Raw genomic sequence first — 14,107 nt, 5'->3', positions numbered from 1 at the left:
GTCCAGGAACATCTGCCAGTCAGGTGGAAAACTGCTGAGGCACTGGGGATGGAAACACTGTCAAGCACCACTTTTGTGGTCATATTCTACCATGCTCAGCCAAAGCCACTACTACTCATACTCTAAGGTGCTAATGTTGGTAGGGCTGCCTGCTGACAACCCTGCCAACAACTGCAGCAGCACCCGTAGTACCCCAGAAGGATGGGCGGGCCTAGGAAAGCCCCACCCACCACCGCAGCCCCAACCACCAGCTGGTGGTGGCAGGGGGTGAGGAGCGGAATGTGAGAGCCCTGCCCACTACTGAAGCCCAGGACAGCGTGGTCAAGGGAAAAGCCCCACACACTACAGCAACCCCAGCCAGCTGAGCCACAGAGAGAAATCTAACCAGCTGCAGTGACCTAGCCAGCCGGGCCAAGGGAAGAGTCCCAACCACCACCATCATGCCAGGCTGGCACACAAACTAACACAGGAAATGTCCCCTTGAGCACCTGATTCTCGTGGCCAAGGGAGAGTGTACTTCTGGGGCCCACAGGACATTTCCTACACAAGGAAACCCCTTCAAGACCGGAGAGGTAGCCAGTTTGCTGAATACATAGAAATAGAGACAGAGAATCAAGCAAAATGAAGAGACAGAGGAATGTATTCCAAAAAAAAAAAGAACAACAACAAAAACTCAGAAAAAGATCTTAATGAAATGGAGGTAAATAACTGACGTGATAAAGAATTCAAAATAATAGTCATATAGATACAGAACTCAGGAGAAGAAACTGATGAACACAGTGAGAACTTCAACAAAGAGAGAGACAATATAAAAAACTACCAATCACAGCTAAAGAATACAAGAGCTAAAATGAAAAAATATACTAGAGGGAATCAACAGCAAATCAGATACAGAAAAGCAGATCAGTGACCTGGCAACAGATAGTAGAAACTACCCACTCAGAATTAAGAAAATCAGCAAAAAGAAAAAAAAGTATTTGAAAAAACAAGAGTTTTGAGGGTTATCAGGGACAACATCAAGCTTACTAACATTGACATTATAGGAATCCCAGAAGAAAAAGAGAAAGGGGCAAAAAACTTACTTGAAGAAATAATGTCTGAAAACTTCTCTAACTTGTGGAAGAAAACAGATACCTAGGTCCAGCTAACATGGAGTTCCAAACTAGATTAACCCAAAGAGAGCAACTTCAAGACACATAATTAAAATGTCAAAAATTAAAGATAAGAGAGAATCTTAAAAACAGTAAGAGAGAAAAACAACTAGTTATATAGAAGGGAGCTCACATAGGCTACCCCCTGATTTTTCAGCAAAAGCTCTGCAAGCCAGAAAGGAGTGGCATGATATCTTCAAAGTGCTGAAAGGAAAAAACTTAAAACCAAGAATATTCTACCTAGCAAAGTTTAAACTTGAAGGAAAATGAAAAAGTATTCCAGACAAGCAAAAGATAAAGGATTTCATCACCACTAAAACAGCCTTACAAGAAATGCTAAATTAAAGCAGAAAAGGTCATAACTAAAAATAAGAAAATATATGAAAGTAAAAGAAGTCTCTCTGGGAAAGGCAATTATGTAATAAATGTACTGAACCATTCACTTATGAAGCTCATACAAAGTTTAAAAACAAAAGTACTGGGGCACCTGGGTGGCTCAGGTGGTTGAGCATCTGACTCATGATTTTGGTTCAGTTCATCATCTCATGGTTCATGGTTTACGGTTCATGGGTTTGAGCCGTGAGTTAGGCTCTGCAGTGACAGTGTGGATCCTGTTTGGGATTCTCTCTGTCCCTATCTCTCTGCCCCTTTCCCATCTTCAAAATAAATAAGTAAACTTAAAAAAAAAACCCACAAAATTACTAAAACCAACGATAACTATAATAATTAGGTAAGGTATATACAAAATAAAAAGATGTAAAATATGATGTCAAAAAAAGGGGGGTCAGTAAAAATGTGCTTTTAGAATGTAAATGAACTTGAGTGACTGTCAACTTAAACTAGGTTGCCATATATATGTATATATATATATGCTATCATATATCAATTTCATGATAAACACAAACCAGAAACCTACAATAGATATACAAAGAAGTATAGCAAAAGGAATCTAAGCATTATACTAAAAAAAAGCATCAAACTACAAGAGAAGGAACAAAAAGGAACTACAAAAATAGCCAGAAAAAATTAACAAATTGAATAAGTATATATCAATAATTACTTTAAATGTAAATGGACTAAATTCTCCAATCAGAAGTCATAGGATGGCTGAAGGGATAAAACAAAATAACAACAACAACGCCAAAATTAAAAAAAAAAAAAAAAAACAAAAGACCAAATCTAAATGATGCCTATAAGAGATTCACTTCAGATCTAAATATACACACAGACTGGAAGTTAAGAGATGGAAAAAGATATTTCATGCAAATACAAACAAAAAGAAAGCTGGTTAGCAATAATAATAATAGAGTTTAAAACACTGCAACAAAAGAGAGAGAGAAGTACATTATCTAATGACAAAAGGATCAATCCAACAAGAAGATATAACAATTGTAAACATCTCTACTCTCAAAATAGAGCACCTAAATATGTAAAGCAAATATTAAGAGACATAAAAAGAGAAATTGATAGTAATACAATAGTAGGGGTGAGTTTAACACTACCTTACATTATTGGATAGATCATCCAGACGGAAAATAAGCAAGGAAACATTGGCCTTAAATGACACAGCACAACAGATGGAATATAATATTCCATCCCAAAACAGCAGAATACACATTCTTTTCATGTACACATTTCAAAATGCAACAATTTCCAGAGTGGACCACATGTTAGGCCATAAAAAAAGTCTCAATAAATATAACAAGATTGAAATCATATCAAGCTGCTTTTCAGACCACAATGGGATAAAATTAGAAATCAATTACAAAAAGAAAATTGGAAAAAACCAAAAACATGTAAAGACTAAACAACAAGCTATTAAACAATCAATGGGTTAATGAAGATAAGGGGAAATGTAAAAATACTTTGAGACAAATCAAGTGGAAGCACATTGTTCCAAAATCTAAGGGATATAGCAAAAGCAGTTCTAAGAGGGAAGTTCACAGAGATATAAGCTTACTCCAAAAGACAAGAAAAATCTCAAACAACCTAACTTTATACCTAAAGGAATATAGAAAAATAAAAGCAAATAAAGACCAAAATTAGCAGAAGGAGTGAAGCAATAAAGTTCAGAGAGGCAATAAATTAAATGCAGGAAAAAGAAAAGATCAATGAAACTAAGAGCTGGTTCTTTGAAAAGATAAAACTGATAAACTTTTCCAGACTCCTCAAGAAAAAAAGGAGGCCCCAAATAAAATCAGAAACGAAAGAGAAATTACAGCATATACCACAGAAATATGAATGATCATGATACTACTGTGAACAATTATACACCAACTAACTGGACAACCTAGAAGAAATGGATAAATTCCTAGACATGTACAATCTTCTAAGATTGAATCATGATAAAAAATAGAAAACCTAAGTAAACTAATTACTAACAATAAAATTGAATTAGTATTCAAAAAATCCCAACAAATAAAAGTCCAGGATCACAGGGCTTCACCTGTGAATTTTACCAAAAATTTAGAGTTAATAAGATGAACATAAGGGAAGGCAGACAAAAATAATATAAAAACAAGGAGGGGGACAAAACATAAGAGACTCTTAAATACAGAGACAAACTGAGGGTTACTGGAGGGATTGGGGATAGAGGTTTGGTCTAAATGGGTAAGGGGCATTAAGGAAGACACTTGTTGGGATGAGCACTGGGTGTTACACATAGCGGATGAATCACTGGAATCTACTCCTGAATTCATTATGCTAACTAACTTGGATGTAAATAAATTAATTAAATAAAAAAAACCAAATAAACAAGAGTTAATACCTATCCTTTTCAAATTATTGCAAAAAATTGAAAAGAATACTTCCAAACTAATTTTATAAGACCAGCACTACCCCAATACCAAACAAGACAAAGAGACTTACAAAAAAAGGCCAATATCCCCAATGAACATAGATGAAAAAATCCTCAACAAAATATTATCACACCGAATTCAGCAATACATTAAAAGGATCATACACCGTGATCCAATGAAATTTATTCCAGGGATGTGAGGATGGTTTAACATTAGTGAATCAATCAATATGATAAAAACATTAATAAAATGCAAGATAAAAATCATATTATCATCTTAATAGCTGCAGAAAGAGCATTTAACAAAACTCAACACCCATATGATAAAAACCTTCAACAAAGTGGGTATAGAGGGAATATACCTCAACATAATAAAGGCCATATGTGGTAAACTCAAAGCTAACATAATACTTAATGTTGAAAAGTTGAAAAATTTTCCTCTAAGAACAGGAAAAAGACAAGGATGCCACTTTAATTCAACATAGTATTGGAGGTCCTAGCCATAGAATTTAGGCAAGAAACAAAAATGAAAGGCATAAAAATTGAAAAGGAAGAAGTAAAACTGGCACTATTGGCAGATGATTTAATGCTCTATATAAAAAAGTTGGAAAGACTCTTAGAATTAACTACTAGAATTATTAGAATTAACAAATGGATTCAGTAAAGTTGCAGGATAAAAAACACACAGAAATCTCTTGTGTTTCTATACACTTATAACAAACTATAAGAGAAGAAATCAATCCCATTTACAACTGCATAAAAAAGAATAAAATACCTAGGAATAAATTTAAACAAAGAGGCGAAAGACCTGTACTCTGAAAACTATAAGACAGTGATGAAAGAAACGGAAAAGAACATAAATAAATGGAAAAATATATCATGCTTCTGGATTGGAAGGAGATTATTGTTAAAATGTCCACACTACCCAAAGAAATCTACAGATTCAAGGGAATCTCTATTAAAATACCAATGGCATTTTTCACGGAACAAGAACAAATAATCTTAAAATTTTTATGTAACCACAAAAGACTCTACGTAGCCAAAACAATGTTGAGAAAGAAGAATGAATCTTTAGGTACCATGCTCCTTAATTCAAAGTATACTACAAAGCTATAGTAATCAAAACAGTACTGGCAAAAAAAGAGACACAAAAATCAATGGAAAAGAATAGACATACCAGAAATTAACCCATGCTTATATGGCCAATTAGTCTATGACAAAGGAGACAAGAATACAGTGGGGAAAGGAGAGTCTCTTCAACAAATGGTGGTGGGAAAATGGGACAACTACAAGCAAATCAATGAAACTGGACCACTTTCTAACACCATATATAAAAATAAACCCAAAATGGATAAAAGACTTAAGTGTAAGACATGAAACCATAAAACTAGAAGAAAACATAGGCAGCTAGCTCTCTGACATCTGTCTTAGCAATATTTTTTTTTTTTTTTGGATCAGTCTCTTCAGACAAGGACAGCAAAAACAAAAATTTTTAAATGGCACTACATCAAACTAAAACCAACAGAGCAAGAATGCAACCTGCTGAATGGGAGAAGATATTTGAAAATAGTATCTCCAATAAGGAATATCCAAAACATTAAAAAAAAAAACCTCAAAACTCACTATAAAAAAACACAAAACTCTTCGATTAAGAAATGTGAAGAGGACCTGAATAGATATTTTTCCAAACACATACAGATGGTCAACAGACATATGAAAAGATACTCAACATCACTATCATCAGAGAAATCCAAGTCAAAACCACAATGAGATGTCACCTCACACCTGTCAAAATGGCTACTATCAAAAAGACCAGAAATACCAAATGTTGACAAGGATGTGTTGAAAAGAGAATCCTCTTGCAATGTTGGTGGGAATGTAAAGTGGTGTGGTCACTATGAAAAGCAGTAGAGAGGGGCGCCTGGGTGGCGCAGTCGGTTAAGCGTCCGACTTCAGCCAGGTCACGATCTCGCGGTCCGTGAGTTCGAGCCCCGCGTCGGGCTCTGGGCTGATGGCTCAGAGCCTGGAGCCTGTTTCCAATTCTGTGTCTCCCTCTCTCTCTGCCCCTCGCCCGTTCATGCTCTGTCTCTCTCTGTCCCAAAAAAAATAAATAAACGTTGAAAAAAAAATTAAAAAAAAAAAAAAAAAAAAAAAAAAAAAAAGAAAAGCAGTAGAGAGGTTCCTTAAAATATTGAAAATAGAGGGGCGCCTGGGTGGCTCAGTTGGTTAAGTGTCCGACATCGGCACAGGTCATGATCTCACAGTACGTGAATTCGAGCCCTGCATCAGGCCCTGTGCTGACAGCTCAGAGCCTGGAGCCTGTGTCTCCCCCTCTCTCTGCCCTTTCCCTGCTAACACTGTTTCTCTTCCTCAAAATAAATAAACATTAAAAAAAAATTGAAAATATAACTACTATATGATCTATCATCAATTCCACTTCTGGGTATTATCTGGAAAAAAAATGAAAACACTAACCTGAAAATTATGCACCTCCATGTTTACAGCAGTATTATTTACAACAGCCAAGATATGGAAGCAACCTAAGTGTTCAGAGATAGATCAAATGGATAAAGATGTGGTATGTACATATACAATGGAACATCACTCAGCCATTAAAAAAACAAAATCTTTCCATTTGCGACAAGATGGATAGACCTAGAGGTATTATGCTAAGTGAAGTAAGTCAGAGAAAGGCAGATATCATATTGTTTCACTTATCTGTGGAATATGAAAAGCAAAACAAATGAACAAAACAGAAACAGACTCATAATATAGAGAACAAACTGATGGTTGTCAGGGGGGAGGCGGGTGCAGGCTTTCCACCTGGTAAAATAACTGGTGAAATAATTGAAAGAGATTAAGAGGTGCAATCTTCCAGTTATAAAATAAATAAGCCATGGGGATGTATTGTACAGCAGAGGGAATATAGTCAACAATATTGTAATAACAATATTGTATGGTAATAGGTGGTAATTAGACTCAGCCTGATGATTTTGTAATGTATATAAATATGAAATCAATATATTGTACACCTGAAACTAATATAATGCCAATCATACTTCAAAAAAGAAACTTATAGATTTGAAATAAAATAGTACTTGAGATAAATAAACATACATTTCAAATCTCTAATGCTTTATTCAATTAAGGTGAAATTATTAGAGAAAATGTAGTTTGAATATTATTTTTTCTCCTCTGTCAAAATTTCTTATTCTCACATGAAATGATTTCTTCTTAATAAGCACCAGGCAAATATAAAAAGGCTGTGATAGATAAATTATGTTGCTTACGATCATTAATTACTAACAGCTCAATTATACTGTTAGGTGCCTACAATTCTCATGAAGCTTCAAAAATCCTTATCTTGGATTCTATTATGTATACAATTCATTTAAATTACATTAATTATACAGATATTTAAATGAAGCAGAGATCGTGCTTTCAATTTTCACAAGTAGAGACAATGATCAAAATATTTATGTACATATTACATATTTTGTTCTGTTGACAGTCATAAAATAATTCATTTACTCAGTACAATATTAGCACCTTTTCCATGGAATAAAAAAGGCAAACCTAATTTTTCATGTTTGGATTTCTTTAAATTATTTACATTAATTTTAGAGAGTTCTTTTTTTCTTTTTTTAAATATCTAGTCCAATGTGGTCAACATTTTTCAGGAAATAAAATGTTCAAACTATTTTTAACATTAATGAATGATACCTGTAAAATGGTTTTAAAATTATGCTGAGTGCTTCATTTGTAAGTCTAAACTCTAGAGCCTGACTCCTTGATTTCAATCTGAAGATACCTGGACAAGTGACATTAACAGTGTATCTCAGTTTACCCCTCTGTACAATGGGAACAACATTTTCTAGTACAGATTTAAAGAGTGATATGTCATATGTTTAAAACAATGCCTAAGACATAGTGCTACTTAAGTATTTTCTGTTATTAATATATTCCTTCTTAGGAGTTCAACTTAATATGAAAATTAATGATAACCAAGTTCACCTGTATAAAATGAATAATGACAGTTTTTATCTTTAAAACTCCATGAAAATAGTAGAAAGTACCTTGTAGGCTAAACTTTAAAATTCTAATTACTGACCTAAGGAGAACTTCCCCTTGTCACATGACTGAACAGTGTAGCAGTAAAAAATCTCTTTATCCTTCAAGTTGTTATTAAAACCTATATGACCAATGACCTAACTCTGACCATATGGGAATGTATAGAGAAATTAAGACAACCATAAATAATAAGTTTTTAGATCCACCGAAGGTTGGGGCTAGATATAAGGAGAATCCTAGGCAGACAATGATGAAGATATGTAAATTAAACCCATGTCTAATCTCTCAGATAATTCCATCTTTCTCTCCACTCTTCCTTCTTGCTTTTTAATAAACCACCTCCCAGGACTGGTCAGGGCATATTGAACCCAACACTCCAAGAAAACCCATATGAAAGAAAACAAGGATCCCAGTAGGAGGTTTCTATGGAAAATGAAATATCCTTGCTTTCTTTTCATTGAAGAAAACCAGAATGATCCCATTCCAAACTCAATATATTTCTTCATGTATGACAAACTCTTATCCAGGAGTTCTGACTATAATAAAACAGTGGGCTTCTGGAAGACATTCAGTGAACAGGTACTTGCTTGTTAGAAATTCTATTCCCTTATAGCAGAGTCTTTTAGGATATATATCTTCTTAGGGTGTTTTAGGATTAAAACATTGGATTTAAAATCCATTTATGACAGCATGTCATAGTGGATGGCCTGGGGATTGGTAGAAATAGGAGTGAGGAAAAGAGAAAGAAAATATATGCAGAGGATTCATTGTTGGATTTCTAGGTTAAATGTGCCCTGGCCAGTCCTGGGGAAGTGGCATACATGAAAGAGAAAGTGCCCTGGCCAGTCCTGGGGAAGTGGCATATATGAAAGGAATTAACTGGACTTGGGTTATTGTGCTAGTTACTTTAAAGGTTATATTCATATACATTTTCATATTCTACCATTTTGTTCTGTATCTGTCAATCACCCAAAATTAGAGTCTTTAATCTCTCTTCTTTAGCCAAATCCCTATTGAATTTTCCTAACAATTTGCTGCTTTTCTTGGATCATTTTAACTTGATTACTTCAAATCTTCTATTATTTCTAGGAATAGACTGACCTGCCTTTAATATACAGTATATTCAATTTAGCTAAATATTCTTGCTGCTGAAGTCTTCCTGGAGAATCTCTCTGCAGCTTAAAGCCACTGATATGCTGATCAGCGGGGAAAAATACTATGGAAAATATTTACTTATTAATTGCGAATTCCAGGTTTTATTTATATGCACGTATATCCTAGTAAAGCATACACATTTTTTAAATTAACATATGCAGAAAACTCACTTAATATTTTAAAACTTTACCTTGGAGTAGAACTGGTTTGACTCCACTTTTGTCTCCCATTCTCTGGCCCAATCTGCAAGAGCAGTGACAGTGAACTTTGGTGCTGGAGAGGCAGTCAGTAGAAGACAGATGCCTCAGTACACCAGTGATAGAGTATTCAAGCCTTGAATAACTGAGTGTTGACTATAGTTTGGAAGTTACAAAAATACTAAAATGTGATTTTTCTTTTAGGTGGGAAATGAGAAAGAATGAAAGACTAGAAGAGGAAGAAAAAGCAATGCTGGAACATTTAAAACAATTTTGCACCATCCAGAACTCTTCTGTCTCAGATAACACAGAGGAACCATAATCTGCAGAAAACAGCAACAGCTTTATTTTAGGAAATAATCACATGTAATGGAGTAGGATTTTTACTACAGTCAGAATGAACCTCAGATGTGCTGTGAAGCATGAAACCAATAACTGAGTAATCTCTGAAATGAAAAGGAATACACCACATAAAGAATAAAGTGCTACACATTTTTTACTTTAAAAATAATTTCAAATGTTTTTCTTTCCTCAGTTGTTCTCTTTATATAACTGCTGCCATCTCGTGTTCCCTTTGAATTATATTTTTTTTCTTCTTTCAGTCTTGAAGTATCTATGACAACAGACAAAATGTTTGGAAATCTTTTCCCTAAGGATTTTTAAATACAGCATTTGGATGTTAAGTTGAATGGAGTAACATAGCCCCTTGAGGGTTGTCTGAAAATTTCAATTTAGTTTTATAGCTGTAGCCCAAGTCCAGGTCTTAGCGACTTTTAAAACCCACCAATGTACCAGCCTCCTTTTCCAAAGCCACTTCCTCAGGCAGTTTATCTTAACCAGCAAAACATTCTCCTAATATATAACTTTAGTCCTATCTCTGCCTATAATGGTTTTTCAAACATCATATTTAAACTTTCAATCATATGCTTTCAGATCCTATACCCAATGTCTCCATGTTCAGGCAACTGCCTGTTATCCTCTTGGTTCAAGCCACACACTTACCATTTTCCCCAACTGGAAACCATCTTTCTCCCCAAATAACATTTAAAACTCATTCCAGCAATCCCATAGTTTCTGTTACTTCTCTTATTTCTATTACACACACACACACACACACACACACACACACACACACACACACACAATGGAATGTGTTCTAGAGCCCTCACATCAAGTTATAATTACCATACCCTTCCTATTAGTGCATGGTATTCAATTATAAAGACCTCAAAGGGTTTGTCATATGAAGTCTCCCTCTTTAAGGGGTTCCATAGTTTTCCCAAATACCTGCTCCAGAGTTATCCATCTAGTGGGTAATTAATACATTAATTAGTAAATAATTCGAACAGTTGTTTGAATGTCATTAAAAGAAGACGATTAGATTGTTGAGCAATCTACAGGACATCTGGGAGAAGCCTTATCTATTTTAGACCATATGACATCGAACATTTGTTTCTGATGTTCTCAGATTGTCCATGTTCCCACATTCTGTGATTTTTATAAAATATGTGTAGGCTAGATAATTTCCAAAGGAAAGTACTTACGCATTTTTTAAAAAGTAAAATCTTAGAATGCAGAGGAGGCCACCTTAGAAAATCTCTTGCATTATTTCCTACATAAAAACATATAAATGGCCATGTAGCCAGCTGTCTACCAAGTAACACATTTTATTTCTATAAAATGTACTTTGTTGGTTAGTATAATCATGAACTAAATGTTTTAAGACAATGTTGAAATAATTTCTAAAACTTCTATACAGACAATTTAAAAATGGTAAGAAATATTTATGAGAATTGAACTTTGCACCTAATCTTACCTATGAACACTAATCTTACCTATAGTAACACTGTAACAATCAACTGAAGACAACAATTTTTTTTCTTTAGCTTCATGATGGTTTGTGTAAATCTGCACACTATATTTTATTAGAATAGACACTAAAAGAGAAAGTCAAAATAAAAATAAACTGAACCAATAAACTAAATAATCTTATAAAGTAAAATATTTCATATTTGGGTTCTTTGTCTTCTAATATACTTAAAAATAATCTTTTAACACTTTTTTCTTTTTTTTTTACTGAATCTGTACATTTCTATGGTAATGCTAAGAAGTGACTTATTTCCTCTAGAAAAAATTTCTTAATGGCTCCATTTAAAGGGAAATAAGAATAGTAAGGGGAGAAGGAGATGAGGAGGAAGGAGAAAAATGTGAAAAACAGAAGAGTTTACAGATGAATTCTCTTCTATATTTGCTCAGTGAGATTACTGTAGCCAGTGGAAGGAAATTTATAATTGGGAATATTAAATGACAAGACATTGGTTTATCAGATTATTTTGACTTTATACTCAACATGTTTCTTAAAATATGAAAAGAATGGTATTTAAAAAGTTATTCTTTCTCATGTTTATTTTGCATTTGTGTAACTTAACAGCAGCAATTAAGCCTAATACTTTATTAGTCCCAATACGCTTATTGCAAAAATATTATCTTCCTTCTGTGTTCTGTTTAACTGTATTTTTATGTAATTATAAAGATGTATCTAGTTTACCAGTTACTATGTGAAAAAGTATGAATTTTTAATAAAATATAGATAATAATCTATATTTCAAGTATTTTACATTTTTGTCATCGCTACCAAATACTCTTTATAGAACTATCTACCAAGAAATGTGAAAAATAAATCGCTTATTTTGTCTACCAATAGGTGCTTACCCAAAGTGTTCTATTACCCCAGTTCACATATTCCTGAGTCAGAGAGAGCTTCTGGTAATTTTTAATTAGCATTTCTTATTATAAAAACTCTTTAAGATTTTTGAATGCTTTTCATTATGCTTGAAATATTTCATAATTAAAAACACAAAAAAAGCTGTATTCAGACTTCTAAAGGAAAGAAATCTGGTCACATACTACAACAGGGATGAATATTGAGGACATTATGCTAAGTGAAATAAGACAGAAAAAGACATATACTGTATGATTCCACTTATATAGGGTAGCTAAAGTAGTCAAATTTATAGAGACAGAAGGTAGAATGGTAGTTACTTGGGGCTAGGGAAAAGAAGAGATGTTTAATGAGTACAGAGTTTCAGTTTTACAAGATGGAAAAGTTCTGGAGCTCTGTTTCACAACATTGTGAATATACTTAACACTATTCAACTATATACTTAAAAAAGGTTAAGATGGTAGGTTTTATGTTACATGTTTTTTAACACACACACTTCCCCAGAACTGCTATATGTAGAAATTCCATTGCAAAATGCCTAACAAGATGCCTGAAAGCTCTTAATTTTTATTGGGAACCATGAGACCAATATATCCAGCATCAGTTATTATACCACACAATGACAAAACTATTTGGTTTGCCTTTGAGAAATGTTTTCAATAGCACCATCAGTAAAGCAATAAACACTTGTTTGTCAAGAATTTACAGAATTCAAAACCTTATAAAAAACACTTTTCCTTTCAAAATATTATAATTATTTGCACACATAAAGACCTGTATTATGGGGCGCTTGGGTGGCTCAGTTGGTTAAGTGTCTGACTTCAGCTCAGGTCATGATCTCGCAGTTTGTGAGTTCAAGCCCCACGTCAGGCTCTGTGCTGACAGCTTGCTCAGAGCCTGGAGGCTGCTCCGGATTCTGTCTCCCTTTCTCTCTGCCCCTCCCCCACTCACACTCTCTCTCAAAAATAAACATTAAAAAAATTTTTTAAGTTAAAAAAAAATAGAAAAAAAAACCTGTATTACTTACCAATTACTGTACAAAATTACTGACATAATTTGGCAGCTTAAAATAATATACATTATCTCACAGTCTCTTGTGTCAACTCTTTTGTGCCTGGGCATGGTTTAGGATATAACACAGTTGCAGTGAAAGTATAAGCCAGGGTTGTGGTCTCATCTGAGGCTCAATCGGGGAACGATCCACTTCAAAGTTCACATGGTTGTTGACAACATTCATTAGCCTGCAGACTATCAGACTAAGGACCTCAGTTACTTGCCCTGTGTGTCTTCCCATAATGGCCTCCTTCTTCCTCAGAGTCAACAAGGGAAAAAGAATCTCCTTGAAAGGTTAATACTATTGGGGTACCTGGGTGGCTAAGTTGGTTAAGCATCTGACTTCACCTCAGGTCATGATCTTGTGGTTTGTGGGTTCGAGCCCCATGTTGGGCTCTGTGCTGACAGCTCAGCCTGGAGCCTGCTTCAGATTCTGTGTCTCCCCCTCGCTCTGCCCCTCCCTTGCTCATTCTCATTCTCTTTCTCTCTCTCTCTCAAAAATAAACATTAAAAAAAAGATCAATGTTACAACTCTATATAATGTAATCAAACACATGCAACTATGCACATTCTATCACCTTTAACAAATTCTAATGGTCAAAAGCAAAACACTCTTCCTGCCCATGCTCGGGGGAAGGGAACACACAACAGCATGAATACCAGAAAGTGAGTTTGATGGATGGGAGTCACTCTGCAGTCTATCCACCACAAATTGGAATTTAGGCACTGAATATCCTTTATGAGGGTAACCATGTTGAGAAGTGGAAGTAGAGATGGGCTACAGATAAAGAGCCAGGACTTAATATTTACTGCCACTTATCAAGCAGCTACAGTAAACCAGGCTTTTTGCAAGACAATATATATAAAATAGCCAATTAAATTCTTTCTAAGCCCCTGTTTAGAATTTTATTGAGACTCCCACTTGAGATAAGAAAATGAGTTATAGAAATATGAAAAAACT

The 14,107-nt window shown here is 34.5% G+C and overlaps 1 protein-coding gene across 1 annotated transcript in view; it reads left to right on the top strand.

Moving 5' to 3' along the window:
- The window catches only part of KIAA0825 (KIAA0825 ortholog), a 385,582-nt gene extending 373,732 nt beyond the window's left edge, over window positions 1-11,850 (top strand). The window contains exon 21 of the mRNA XM_047877364.1: window positions 9,576-11,850. Coding sequence (XP_047733320.1) covers window positions 9,576-9,693 — 118 coding nt within the window. The 3' untranslated portion in view covers window positions 9,694-11,850. The remainder of the gene's footprint in view (window positions 1-9,575) is intronic.
- The last annotated feature ends 2,257 nt before the right edge of the window (window positions 11,851-14,107 follow it).

This window comes from Prionailurus viverrinus, chromosome A1, assembly GCF_022837055.1.
Source record: "Prionailurus viverrinus isolate Anna chromosome A1, UM_Priviv_1.0, whole genome shotgun sequence".
Taxonomy (NCBI): Eukaryota; Metazoa; Chordata; class Mammalia; order Carnivora; family Felidae; genus Prionailurus; species Prionailurus viverrinus.
The sequence above is the reverse complement of the archived record's forward strand: the minus strand, read 5'-3'. Positions and strand labels throughout refer to the sequence as shown.